The following is a 14384-nucleotide window of genomic DNA, read 5'->3' on the forward strand; positions in this document are numbered from 1 at the left end:
GTGGGGGAGAGGGCTCCATGTGGGACGGGAGAGGGCGTTCTTTGTGGGGCCTTCTTGCTGGAGACCTGATCTGCTCCAGGGCCAGGAGCTACCATGAGTCCCAGCCTAGAAGCATGGGCCCTTTTCTTGACAGGGGCTGCAATCCCCAGGAGACAGGGACCACGCTACACATTTCTCTCCAGAAACCACTTTTTCAGTAAAATTCACCCCTGCAGGTTTTAGACAGACACCCACATAAAGTAATTAAGCAACAGCCAGAGCACAAAATGTGCGTGTGGGGGAGCATTCCAGTTTATTGTCCTGGCAGGCAGACAGCAGGAGAGGGGTCCACTTAATAAGAATTGGGCCGGGAAGGATGGAGACAAGAAAATAGTCCAGAAGCCCAGATCCCCTTCCCCCTCTCCACAAGCCCCCGCTAAAGCTTGAATGCGGAGATGCCGGGGGGGGGGGGGCAGCAAGCGCCTCAGTCGAAAAGGAGCCAAAGGGTTGTGTCCCAAAGGAGGGCGGCCCTGCAAGGAGGGCAACAGCAGCTCTTTCTCTGGGGGCGGGGGGGCGTTTAGGATGGCAACAGAACACTGAACTCTTAAAGCAAGCGAGTGCCCTGGGAGCAGGGGAGGCGCTGCTTTTTCAAGCAGGAAGGGCGAGGGAGGGGGCGCCAGCAAGAGGGGCAGCAGGAGAATGCAGGCCAAGGCTGCTGAGGGAACCTTGGGGCTAGTCGGGATCTGCCATCACCTCTGGCCTGCCACCTTCTCAAGGACATGCCATGGCCCTGGAGCCACTGTGCTTATCCTTGGGGACTCGGTGGCCTCTGGCGCGGCATAGAACTGCCCCTCCCAGCACCGTACTTGCAGTACAAGAGCTGGGTGACGGGGGGAGGGGCAACCAGAAACCTGCTCTTTAGCACCCCACCACCCCTGACTGTGAGGTAAAGGTGATTTGAGGAGCAATCTACAGTCCACGTCAAGCAACCCCAGGATGAGCCCCATTGCGAGGGGTCCTTGCTCCACCCCTTGAACATGCAGCGAGAGGCTGGAGGGAAACGCACTTTTCCAGCAAGGTTCAGGTTTGCAAAGTGCGATTGAAGGGGAGGCTGAAAGGGGTCAAGGGGCAGCTAATCTGTATTCAGACATTCTGAACATGCCTTTCAAAGCACACGGGAGAGAACCCAGATGGGAGAAAAGGAGAGACCCCCGCACGGCATGGGGGGGGCGTGCAGTGAGATGTGCGTGCCAGGATCCAGGCCTGCCAGGAGGAGGAGGCTGAGCCCCAGAACTTGGGGCCACCTGGCTTTGTTGGGCAGCTTGGAATTGGCAGACCCCTGGAGGCTGTTCCTGCCCAATTTGCTGCCGCAGCTCCCCAACACTGTTCAAAAGGGAGAGGTGCCTGAACAGCCCCCCATGGACAAAAGAGCCACCGGCCACACTGTGGGGAAAGGGCACAGCACAGAACCTGGGGGTACAATCCACGCGGTGGTGACAGCAGAAATACAGGTAACACAAGGAAGACCAAAGTCCGGGGGAGGAGAGGGGCTGGAGCTCATCGTGCAGCGGAACTGCGAGGCGGGGACAGGACGGGAGCTGTCTGGGCCATGGCCCAAGAGGAACAAGCGGCTGTCCTCTGGGGAGGAGGAGGTGATCCCAAGTTCCTGGAGCTTTGGGGAAAGGGGTTCTTGGATAAGGGCAGGGGATGAGGCTTTTCTGCATTCAGGACCAGCCTGTTTGGAGAGGGCTCATCGAATAGCGGGGCTGGGCGTTCTCCGAGTCCCGAACCGCGGTTCTCGCTCCAAGTCCTTGCTCCAGGCTCGCAGGAGGGAGTCCAGGGGCTCAAACCTCATGCTGCGTGGATGAGTCAATGCGGCGAGAGGCCGGGCCTAGCTCCACTTTGCAGACGCGCTGGGCGAACTTGAGAGAGCAGAGGGATTCGCCCACGTTCTCCTCCAGCAGAGAAATCTGAGGGCAGAGAGGAACAGGGCAGGAGAAAGGGCAGAGGCAGAAATTACCACTTGCTCCCTTGGTAGCTCCCTCTTGCCACTGTGAGCCAAACATCCAGGCCTGACCCGAAACCTGGAGCAGCGAGCAGCAAGGCCCTCTTTGCTGCCACTCCCTCCATCCTGGCCATCGCCTGTCGGCAAGAACTGAGGCAGCTGGGGAACTCCTGCATGGGGGACGGGGCTGGTTCCCCAAATGCAAGGAGGTGGGGGTCATGCTGGCCAGGAGCCCTGCCCCCCCTCTCCAAATACCCACTGCATGGGAGTGAGCTGCCCATGCTCGGAGGCACTCTTCTTCACTGGTCCTTCAGGTTTCAGCCAGGGGCTTGGCCTGCACGCCCAAACCGCGAGAAGGTGGTGCCTCCAGAGCCACTGGCTCAAACACTCCCCCGGCCTGACCGGCTGTGGCAAGCAGGATGGAAGGGGCCCTCCCTCACAATGAGAGCAGGGGGGATGTGGCGGCAGCTGGAGTCCCGGGCCAGGAGGTGGCACTGCAGCAGATGGTGGTGGGCTGGAGTTCTGGGAAACACAGGCCAGGGTCCTAGGGCTGGAGCTGGCAGCAGGCTCTGCAGCTGAACTGCGAGGGGCCTTGGCTCTCCGGAAGCCGTCCCGTCCCAGGGCCTGCTGGCCTTTCCCCGCAGCCTGCCGGAAGTGCTGCTCTTGAGAGAATGTGGTGGGGGGCGGGTCAGCCTGTGCCACTAGGTAGGCCAGTGTCTGCCGCCCACTCCTGAGGCGGGCGGTGGGGGGAGGCCTCCGTTTACCATGGCAACAGGCTGTGTGGACCGGGGGAAGCTGGGCTGGGGAGCAGAACTGGGGGCCCAGCGCCCAGGACGGCCCAAACACAAGTGCCATCCAGCACACACACCGCAGAGGGGGACCTCGCCCCAGAAGTCAGGAGACGGGTTTCCCCTGCAAACAGCCACAGGCCTGCAAGGCCATATGCTGTCCAGCCACCTTCGCTGGTGCCCCTGGAGCAGGCACTTTCTCCCTCAGGGTTGGGTGGGATGCCCAGCCCTCGCCCAGTCTCCCTGCTGTGGCTGTTGCCCCACACGGGCCCGGCAGCCGCGCCCCCCTCACCTGCACCATCATGATGGTCTTGCTTCCCTTGCCCAGCGAGTCTTGCAGCAGGTAGGTGAGCTTGGAGTTGCGGAAGGGCACGTGGGCCTGCTTGGCCCGGAGCGCCTGGATCACCTCCCCCAAGGCCAGCAGGGACTTGTTGATGTTCTGGGCCTCTTTCAGCCGCTCCCCCTGGGCTCCAGACTTCCACACCCGCTCCGAGCCAGCCAGGTCCACCAGGTTCAGCTTCCCTGGGGAGGACAAGACGGGGAGGTGAGGGGCCCCTACAGCCTTGTGCCGGCTTTCCTGTGTGGCTGGACTCACACTCAGGGAGAACAGTTCCCTGGCTGCCAAGGACCATGCTGGCTGGGGATGATGGGAATTTTAGCTCAACACGGCTGGAAGGCTGCAGGCCAGGAAAGGCTGGAACAATACCACGCCGGTAGCAAACACCATGCAGAGAGTCGCATGGGCTGATGCTGGGGTGGTACTGGGTCCCAGAAGCAGCAGAAAAGGGACTGGGGAAAAGGATGCTGGGAGTGGAGCAACAGAGAGAGAAAGTGGGCCAGGCCAGAAGGACAATGTCCACCCTTTCCCATTCCCCATAACAGACGGAGGAAGGTGTCCCACTCCCCAGGAGGAAGCTGGCCAAAGTCTTCAGCCCGAGAGGCCAGAGCACGGGTGCGCAACCTCAGGCCCGCTGGGGGGCCAAATCAGGCCTTCCAGTGCTCCCTTCCCCTGACACACCCCGAGCACCAATCCTTTGGTGTTGCCCTGGCTTTTACCCAGTTTCCCCCCATCCTACATGGTGGGAGTGCCTCTCCAAAGGCCCAGCCGCCGGCTGCAAGAGCTCCAAGCGAGACGAGGCTGGCATTTTCGCTACGCTGGCCCTGCCCTCTTTCCTTCTTCCTGACCCCTCAAAAGCTTTTCTGAAATGGGATGCAGCCCTCAGGCTGAGCCACCCCTGGGCCAGAGGCTGCTCCTGGCTCTCGACAGAGGATGCCACGGTCGCCTGGAGAGGCTCACCTGGGCAGCCTCTGTTCTTCCGCACAGATTCAGGCCTTGGGCCTCTGAGAAGGGCCCGGCCCCGCCCAGCCCAGGTGCAGACATGGCTGGTACCTGTGACTTTGGTGCCGCTGGCCAGGTCAGTGCCGGAGATGGTGAAGGTGAGGAGTGCGTGCGAGCGGGAGCTGTGCTCGTTCATGTGGGTGGAGTGGGTCGCCCGGTTCCGCTTTCCCAACAAGAGCATCTGGGGGCAGGGAGGCAAAAGGAGGGGCCAGGTTGACAGGGTGACCCTCAAACATGTTTTAAAATGGAGCCCTCAGCTGAGGAGGGAGAAGAGTCAATTTCTGGAGGGAGCGGTTAAAAGGGGAAATTTTTTAGCCCATCTGAGTATGTTTTGGCTTTGGGGAAGGCCTGGTCCTCTAGATGTTCTTGGACTGCACTCCCAGCATCTTTCACCATTGGAGATGTTGACTGGTGCTGATGGGACTTGCAGTCCAACAACTGGAGGGCTGCACATTCTTCACCCCTGCTTTACAGTAAGGAAGGAGATGCCCACGTTATATGACACATTTTAAAACCATGCTATTTTTTTCTCAAAATAAGCAGCCATCAAGGGTGTCTGTCAGTGTTGTAGGTTCTGTGAAAGATCTTCTGCCGTCTATCGAAACTGGACTACCAGTTTGCAGGTCCCACACAGCGGTTGCCAACTTTACTTGCTTATTCAGCCAAGGTACCCACAACTCCCTGGCAGGGCTCTAAACACAGCCCTGCAGCAGGATTTCTCTCAGGCCAAGACATGGGGAGGCTGGGTGGTGCTTAGGAGGACAACAGGCAGTCAATTCTCTGTGCCTGAATGCAACGCACCATTGAAGAGGCCAGCATATGTACAGAGAAGCAACTGAGGGACCAGCTGGAGGCAAAGCGATGGCCACTGAGAGCCAGGCAGCATGGTGTAGTGGTGTAGTGGTGAGAGTGTTGGCCTGGGATAGGGGAGACCTGGGTTCCAGTCCCTACTCGGCCAAGAACCTCACTGGGTGACTGTGGGCCAGTCACTGACTCTCAGCCTTATCCTACCTTACAGGGTTGCTGTGAGGATAAAATGGGAGGGGAGGGGGACCATGTACGCCACCTTGGGCTACCTGGAGGGAAGGCGGGATATGAATGTAACGAAGAAGTAGGATGTCGTCGTTGTGACCACCCACTGAGATGGCTTTAAAAGAGAAATTCATGGAGAGCATGAGAGTGAGGCTCTTAGTGCTACTCGTCAGGAGAGCTACGCGGCACCCCCGCTATCAGAAGCAGCACTTGCTGGGGAGGACGAGCAGGAGGGGCTCTTGCCCTCACGTCCTGGTTGGGGGCTTCCTCCTTTGGGCAGCTGGTTGGCCACTGTGGGGAATAACCCCAGGCTACATGGACCCCCGGTCTGATCCAGCAGGGCTCTTCCGGGGCAAGGCCAGGGCAGAGCTGGGCAGGGCTCAGAACAGAGAACTTGCCAGTGATCGAACCACCGTGACCACATGCCAGCCGGGCAGAATAGCCTTACATGGGTCCCGGGTAAGGCGCAGGCTCAGCTTTTGGCGAGCCTCCTGCAGAACAGCAGAGTCTTCGCAGAAGAGCCACTCCACACAACCCAGCACTCCGCACAAGCCATCTTGGAGCCAAGCTGCTGTGGCTCCACGGCTGCCCAGTCCTACCGCACACTTACTTGGGAGTAAGCCCTCCTGAGTGAAGTAGGGCTTGCTACTAAGTAAACATGCACAGCATCAGGCTGACTGGGCCTCTGAAAGTATGCAGGGGAGGAGGCAACCCTGAGGGGCATGAGGCCCAAGCCTGGCAAGGGAACGCCCCGCCCCGCCCGTGCCAGCGCATACAGCGTTTTAGGGAGCACAGACACATTCCTGCATGTCCCCCCCCCCCTGCAGTCTGGGGGCTGTTGAAGAGCGTGAAGGGCGATCCCTCCCCCCCCACACACACACATACACCTCCCTCCCGTTGCACGTGTGGCTTGGCACTGCCAAAGGGTCACCCAAGGAGCCTGAGCACAGACCAAGGGCTTGAACGCGTACTGCCCGAGTGTGAGACGCCTCCTTCCACCAGGCGTCTGGCCCAGCCATGCTGCCCTCGCGCCAGCGGGTGGAGAGGTGAGGGCTTCGGTGCGTGGTCGGACACAGCAGCCCACCCGCTCACGCTCAGCCTGGCCCTGGATCGAGATCCCATGGAGCCCGTTCCCAACAGTCCAGCCCAGCTACCTTTTTGATCTCACGGAGGCCGCACACCTCCACGCTGGTCAGGCCTGGGACATGCAGCTGGCCGCTCCCATCCGGGTTCAACCTGACATCCAGTTTCTCTTGGGGATCCTTGGCAAGTAGATCCCTGAAGGGAGGAAGGGAGGGAGAAAGAGGGGGACCAGCACTCGTTCTCCAAAATCTGGCCTCCCCGGGATGCTGGGGAGACCAGCTTTTAGCAGGCACAAGACGGGCAGTTCTGTGAATCTACGGAAAGGTGGCTGGCTCTGGAGCAGAGTGTGTGCAGGTGCATCAGGAGCACTTTGAACAAGCCAGGAACAGGGGCTGAACCCGCCAGGGCTATCACCGCATCACACTCTTTCATACAGGGCTGACGATCCAGAAGCAAGACCATCCCCCCATGTTCTCCTCCCAGACACAGGTTAGGAGCTCCGTTCAGGATCCCTTCATGCCATCATTCACTTGCTCACCAGCTTGCTCTAATGGGCTTTTTCTCCACCCCCACCAACGCACACCTGAGTTTTATCCTGGGCCAACTGGCCTCCATTCATTTGCACATGTTGTCACTCTTCCATCTGTGTTTTTCCCAAGGGCTGATAAAACAAGCTCACAACACTTTTAGCCCCTTGATGGGTGGAAGAACAAAGAGGAGGATTTACAGCAACAACTAAGGTTTTTTGCCTTTGTTCACCTACTTCCTGGAGAGACAAAACTAGACAAAATTAGATCATGAATATTTCGGGGCAGAGAGATTTTCATTTCTGTATTTTAATCTGAAATAGTAAATGATCCAGAACTGGTTCTGAGCAAATTCAGCAGAGCTGCATTCATAGCTTGCAGAAAGACAGACAACACACATGAGTGTGATACTGGACACAGAAGCCAGATTCCTAAGAACCTCAGCTTTTATTTTTAAAACACGTTTCTGGCCCCTGTGATGAACCTGAAATGCGCCTGATGGAATTTCAGAAGAGTTGTTGGAGAAGTTCTCCATAGGCCAGGAGGAGGCCATTTGGTACTTTCTTGGCCCTCCCAATTAAAGGCAAATCCAGAATAAATGATGCAAATTAAGAGAAACCAGGCACGTTTATTAACGAGGCATAACTGATACAACTTTTCCTGTCAGACAATCTGAAGGAGCTTGGTGCAGTGACCTGGGATGGTTGAAAACACAGAAATGAACAAACCCACTCACGTAACGTGTTCTCCTGCTGCATCTCCTGCAGAGTCCCCTCCCAGTGCCTGTAGCTCAGGGGTAGGGAACCCCCACCTCCCATCAGCCCCAGCCAGCATAGCCAATGGTCAGGGTAATGGGAGCTGGAGTCCAACAACATCGGGAGAACCACATCCCCCACCTCTGCTCCACCCTATCCACCTCACCCACTACTGAGAGCTTGGAGAGCTGGCTCAGTATCCAGACTCGGCCCACGCGGACTGGAATAGGCCACAGCCCACAGGCCAAAGGAGGCCCCTGGCTGGGAAGGGCCCACCTCTGCTGGAGAGCCTGCAGCACCCTCATCAGTTGGCGTAGACAACACTGGGTGGGAGGCACCCGCCATTGGACTCGGCACGAGGCTGTTCCGCAGGTGCACACATGTTCGCGCGGAGAAAAGAGCCATAGAGTGGCCAGAGTGACCTGCACAGCTAGCACCACGATGGCCGCCACTTCCCGCAAGGCCCCGCTGCTCTCCGCCCGCCCTGGAGCAGTGGGCGGGGTGCCTTCTCAGGGCCAGCTGCGCGCTCCGGAGGCACCTCTCACCTGACCACCTCATTGTAGATCTCCACCATGCTGAGGCTGACCGAGTACTTCCAGGCCTCCTCCTTGGCCTCCATCTCGTGAAAAAGGGCCTCCATGGCACGCTGGTTTATCCCGGGGTTGCCCGGGACGCCCTGGAACCAGAGATAAAGCACAGGCCTGATGGGGAGCACGCTGCAACAGGGATTCAGGCAGTGAGGGCTCAGCCCAGCACCTACGCTGGTGCCCCACGGTGCCGCCGCCGGTCAAGAGCCGGGCCAAGGAGGGAACTGCCCGATCCCCCACTCCTCACACCCCGCTTGGCCTGCTGGGCATGAACCCACGCAGAGGCCAGGGCAGGCCTCTGGCACAGATGAATTTATTTTTATTGTGTGTTGTTTGGTTTTATTGTGTGTTGTTTGGTTTTAGTTTTTGTGAACCGCCCAGAGAGCTTCGGCTATTGGGCGGTATAGAAATGAAAAAATAAATAAATAAATAAATAAATAAAAAATAAATGAATCCAGGTGCTCTTCTGTGCAAGGGGCCCGCGCGTGTGGGCCTCTGGGAAGGTGCAAAAGCCCAGTGAGGGGATTCCAGAGGCAGCCAGCAAGCGAGCCCTCACCTCCATGGTGTAGGTCTTGCCAGAGCCCGTCTGCCCGTAGGCAAAGATGCAAACATTGTAGCCGTTCAGGCAGGACAGGACCAGAGGCTCGATCTCCAAGAAGACCTGCCGGGACAGACAGGAAGGGGGTGCTGAGCCATGCCACCACGGTAGTTGCGGGGGCCGCAGTGAGGCCGTGAGGCAGGTGCAAGGAGGTGCCGGTGTGGGAGCTGGTGCTTCTGGGGGACATGGTGGTGAGCGGATCCGTCTCGGCGAGGGCACTGCTGCTGGCTGCGTGAGGCAGGGCGCAGCAAGCGTGTCACCTGCTGCGCTGGCAGCCGCAACTCTGGCTGTCCCGAGGAGCACAAGGCCCCTTTCCCAGCCGGCTCCTCGGGATCCTGGGGTCACGGAGCAGCAGGGGGCTGGGCCAAGCTGTGCCCAAAGCAACAGGGCCCTCAGCGCCTGGGAGAAGCGGCCCCCCACCGGCCTAGAACCAGAGTAGGCTGGCAGCTCTGATGACAGTGGGGCAGCGTAGCCATTTTGGGTTTCGGGCAGAACTTTAAAGGAGTTATCAGGGCACCTTGGATACCTCCTTTAGAGTTCCGAGCGGTTCTAAGTGAAACCCGGAGTGGATTCACTGCCCCACTGGCACAGGAGCCCCGGCCCTCTCTGCCTGGAACACGGCCCCCTGCTCCAGGCGGCGCATGCGCCTTCCTGCGTCACACGACATCCTGCGATCGCAGCCTTGCCTGGCCCGATGCCCCAGATGTGCTGGACTGCAACTCCCCTGGCCGTGCTGCAGTCCGTGGGAGATCCAGTCAGTGGCGCAGTGCACGCGGGGCTGGTGGGGCTTTTTGTTAGCAGGGACTCTGACATCACCTGCCCCCCCCCCCGAATTCCCTGTTCCCCCGGAGCTTCGCTACGATTCTCACAGTACCAAGGGGGGCGGGGAGTGATTTTTCCTAACAGCATATTTCCCCCCATTAGTTGCAGCCTAACTCACCTGGAGGGCGCCAGCTTGGGGAAGGCAGCATTGTGGTCTCGGGGCAGCCCCCCACTCCCCGCTCTCGCTGTTCTAGGATGTTCTAGAATGTCTGAGTTGCAAAGCGGGCAGTTCTCTTAGCCCTTGGGCTGCCTAATAGGGCTGCCAACCTTGCAACCCAGACGTGGCGTAGCTATTGAAATCTCCCTCTAAACGGGGGGGGGGGGAATTGGCTGCTCCCCCACCCCATTCTCTCCACAGTCTTGTCCTCCATCCCACGCCAGCTTCTGCTGCCAGGAGGCCTCTCGGGGTGCTTCCAGCCGCACGGCCACCAGCACCACCAGTCCAAGGGCCTTGTGCACCTCCACCCACTTTTGCCCCTGCTTTTCCGTGGAGAGATTCGCATTCGGAAGAAGATGGAAGAAGTGGTGGGAAAGCTAGGGTGTCTCACAAGCTGAAGACATCATCATCTGGACCCGCCCACAATTCCACAAAGGAGGCGGGGCGACTGCACGATAAACACCCCACCGGGAAGCACCCAGGGCGTGCCAGACAGCAGGCGAGGGCGCAGCTGTGGCACAGGAGGAGAGAGAGGAGGGGAGGGCTGCATCCCGCCTGCCTTGCCTCAGGTTTCGGAGGAGAGGCAAAGCGCCCTGTGTGCAGAGTCGGGCGGTGACCAGGCCACCCCACCACACTCCCAGACGAGGGCTCCGAGGTGCCTGTCCCATCCGCGCACGTGCTGGGCCCAGAGCTCAGTGAGTCACGACAACCTGAGCCCCACTTCTGAAGTGGCCGCCAAAGCCTTCGCGCAGGCAGCCAACCCCACGTCGCGAGGCTTTCTAAGGGGCAGTGGAACAAACAGGCTGCTATGAGCCTTGCCCTGCCGGCTCTTCGGGAGCCCAGGGTCCCATCTCACCAGCTCAGAAACAACCACCTATTTGGGGGCAAACGGCGCTTCAGGCGCACTTCTACGACACTCCCCCCGCCCCCCCCCACAAGTCTTCAGAAGAAAGCATCCAAGCAAAAGAAGCATCAGGCAGCTGGAAGACCGAGTGGAGGACCAGTTGGGGGGGGGGGGGCTAGATGGCCGTTTCCTTGCCTGCCAGCCACTTGCCAGCTCCCACACACACACTGCTCTTCTTCCCCGGGGGGCGGGATATGGGGGCAATTTTGACTGGAGAAATGTCTGGCAAGTAAATGACTGTGCCCCGTCACCCCCAGTCCTCTGCTCAAGTCACCAAGCTCCTACTGGTGCTTTTTTCTGGGGAAAAGAAAAAAAAAGTGGTTGAGGGCAAAGAATCTCAAAACTTCGCAGGGCATGTATGTTTGGCTCTCTGCTGTTCCAGAACATACCTGCAGCAACACTGATATTCCCCCATGCATTTCAAGGGCCTTCTCTTTATCAAGGACCAGACCTGGCCTGCGAGGCCAGGCCTGGCCAGCAACGGAAGTCTTCAAAAACGTCGAAATAATGCTTTGAATCCTTGGCTTCTAACTTGCTGAGGGAAGAGCTGCCTCTCCAGAAAGAGAAGAACCTCAAGCCCATCAGCCACGATCACATCGGCGCAGCTGACATTTGTTTGGCTTTGGCTTCATACGGCAATTTCAAAAAATCCTCCTTGTTGTTTTGGTAGCCGCCCTGAACTATGTGCCCGGGGCATGCTGCGCTAGAGACCATGATGGCAGCCCGGGGGGCGTGGGAACGTGAATGTTCCCTCCGCCCTGGGAGGGCCCACTCTCCTTTGCCCCGTCCACACCTGCTGCCCAAGACTCGTGTGGTGTGAACCAGCCCAGGCAGCGCAGTCACTCTGGAGCACAGGGCGCCCCTGAGGAGATCAACGTCGCGGGGGTTCAGGGAGTCTGGGATCGCTGCACAAGTGCCGTTCATCATGTCCATGCTGCGGGAGCCCCTTTCCTGGCTTCTGGAAACCCCCCCATCCCAGCATGTCTTTCCTTCCCGTTTTCTCCAGAATACCCCACCTCTCCTCAGCGCCCTCCAGTCAGGATGGCGCCATTCGGGGAGCATGGGCAAATGTTCTGCAGGCGGCCTGCGGAGCCACAGCGCCGTTCCCTGCAACTGTCCCGAGGGCGAGCGAAGCAGCCAGCCCCTCAGAATCGCTCTCCCTGAGCGCCCTCCCCTGTGTCTGGGGGCAAGGCCTCAGTTGCTCACTGCTGCCACACAACCCCCTGGCCTGCCTCTAAGCACTAGTCCTCGCCCACCGTGTGCCAAGCGCCCGGTCTCCCTGCCCCCTCCAGGACTGGCTTGGGCGTTTGGCCACAGAACGTGGCAGAGGGCCGGGTGATGGTGAGGTCCTCCTGGGAGGGGCCCTGGCCCTCTTGGCTCCCAGGGAAAGGTGCAGGGGGCGTCACAGGGCAGTGCGCTCACCTCCTCCTGGGTGGCCTGTGGCAGGAAGACCTTGTCCAGCTTGAAGGCGCGCGCCTTGCCCTTGTAGCAGGCGCTCACGCGGCCATCGTCGGCAGGGCCAGCGCTCACCGCTGTGCCCCCCTCCCCCTCCTGCTGGTCATCCTCGGTGAGGGGCTTCAGGCGGCACAGGACCCGGATGTTCCCTGTGGGAAGGGGAGAGGAGAAGCGTGGATGTGCCAGGTCAGGAGGAACACCTTGGCTGCCCGCCGCAACGGATCTGCGCCCCGAGTCAGCGCGCGGGGGGGGGGGGGGCTCCATCACATCAGGCACCACCGAAGCAGGCTCTGGGGGTGCCAGGTTCGTCCAAGCCAGCCCACAGGGGGCGCAGCTGCACTCCCGAATCCTCCTAGCGCCAGAAGCATCCCTTGGAGCTCTGCGCCGTCTGGGACCGCCTCGCAGGCCAGGTCTGCTCCTGTGAAGGCCCTGCCAGGTGCCACCGCACAATTTGTGGGGGCTGGAGCTGCATCACCCCTGCTCCTGCAGGGGCCGTGTCACATCCCAACGGACCCAAGTCGGCATCCCCCGCCCCGGGACCCTCTCCCCGTGAGCACTCCGGAAAGCACAGACTCAGCTGCTTTCAAGGCAATACGTCAATCACTTCATTATTTCTCTTCCTGCACTGTTCTCGTGTCACTACAGCACTCAAAATAGTGCTATTTTGCTATTAAATGAAAAGGGAAAAATGAGAGGGAATTAGTCATTAAATCCTCTTCCTTTTGGGAGCAGAGACAGACACTGGGAAACGGAGGGAGGCTGTTCAAAGGGCAATCAAGAGGCTCCCTGTCCACCTCTGGCACTCATCAGGAAGCCATGAAAGAGGCTGAAGCTACGAGGAGGAAGCTTTTAATTAATGTTGCTGGGAAACCTTGCTAAACAGGACTTACACGTGACTAAACATTTTAGGAGGATCTCGCCCACGGGGGTAATAAAGCACTACACGTGTAGAACTTCCGTTTTAATTCCACTTCTAAATAATTGCAGAAAAGCAATGCCTCAGCAGCACTAAAGGGATCTAGTGCGGAAGCAACCTGGGCTGAGCCAGGAGTTTGATTCACTGCAGCACTGGCAAGACTTTTGCAGCACACCAACATTGCCTGGGAAAGTCTACTCTGGAGATTCAGCAGGCTGTACTGGGGGGGGGGGGGAGGCAGGGCCATTCCACCAGCCCTGCTGAAATACTGATTTTTTCCTCTTCCCTCCTCATCCTGTTTTCCTTGTGCACTGTGGCTTTTTAAAATTGTATTATTTATTTATTATTAAATTTATTGATCGCCCATCTGGCTGGTCACCCAGCCACTCTGGGTGATGTACAACATACAATAAAACAGTTTAAAACAATAAAATTCTACAATAAAAACATTTCCTAAAATACCCTAACCCACCCCAAATGCCTGCCTGAACAACCACGTTTTTAATGCACGACGGAAGCTCATTAAAGAGGGGGCATGACGGAGTTCCCTAGGGAGGGAGTTCCACAGAGTGGGGGCCACCACAGAAAAGGCCCTCTCCCTCGTCCCCACCAGTCTAGCTGTCCTGGCTGATGGGACAGACAGAAGGCCATCCGAGGCTGATCTTGTTAAGTGGCCTGTCTGGTGCTGCTGGAGGCACTCCTTAAGATAGGCTGGGTCGGAACCATATAGGGTTTTAAAGGTCAAAACCAACACTTTGAATTTGGCCCGGAAAACAACTGGTAACCAGTGCAACTTCTTCAGCACTGGAGTGATGTGATCTCGCCGGCGGCTGCCTTTAATCAGGCGAGCTGTACCATTCTGTACCAGCTGCAGTTTCCGAACCATCTTCAAGGGTAACCCCACGTAGAGCGCATTACAGTAGTCTAAATGAGAGGAGACCAGGGCATGTACTACCGATGGGAGCAGATGGTCGGGAAGGAAGGGGCGCAGCCGCCGTATCAGATGGAGTTGATACAGTGCTGTCCGGCTCACAGCTGACACCTGAGCCTCCATGGACAGCTGGGAGTCCAAAATGACCCCCAGGCTGCGGACCTGGTCTTTCACGGGTAGCCGTACCCCATTCAACACCAGGTCAACATCCCCCAGCCTCCTCTTGTCTCCCACCAAAAGTACCTCGGTCTTGTCAGGGTTCAGCTTCAGCTTATTCCTCCCCATCCAGCCACTCACCGTCTCCAGACATTTGGACAGGGATTCTACGGCCAACCTTGGTGAAGATTTGAACGAGAGGTAGAGCTGCGTGTCATCCACATATTGATGACACTGCACCCCAAACCTCCTGATGATAGCCCCCAGCGGCTTCACATAGAAGTTAAATAGCATCGGGGAGAGGATGGAACCCTGTGGCACACCACAAGTAAGTGGCCACGGGTCCAAAA

The 14384-nt window shown here is 58.4% G+C and overlaps 1 protein-coding gene across 1 annotated transcript in view; it reads right to left on the reverse strand.

Moving 5' to 3' along the window:
- Positions 1-268: 268 nt before the first annotated feature.
- KIFC2 (kinesin family member C2) overlaps positions 269-14384 on the reverse strand; it is a 48459-nt gene continuing 34343 nt past the window's right edge. The window contains exons 12-18 of the mRNA XM_084847932.1: positions 11999-12180; positions 8652-8756; positions 8054-8184; positions 6298-6421; positions 4163-4292; positions 3065-3294; positions 269-1949 (exon numbers count right to left, since the gene is read on the reverse strand). Coding sequence (XP_084704058.1) covers positions 1824-1949; positions 3065-3294; positions 4163-4292; positions 6298-6421; positions 8054-8184; positions 8652-8756; positions 11999-12180 — 1028 coding nt within the window. The 3' untranslated portion in view covers positions 269-1823. The remainder of the gene's footprint in view (positions 1950-3064; positions 3295-4162; positions 4293-6297; positions 6422-8053; positions 8185-8651; positions 8757-11998; positions 12181-14384) is intronic.

Source organism: Heloderma suspectum, chromosome 4 (assembly GCF_057233095.1).
Source record: "Heloderma suspectum isolate Gila_16-S chromosome 4, 16-S_ref, whole genome shotgun sequence".
Taxonomy (NCBI): Eukaryota; Metazoa; Chordata; class Lepidosauria; order Squamata; family Helodermatidae; genus Heloderma; species Heloderma suspectum.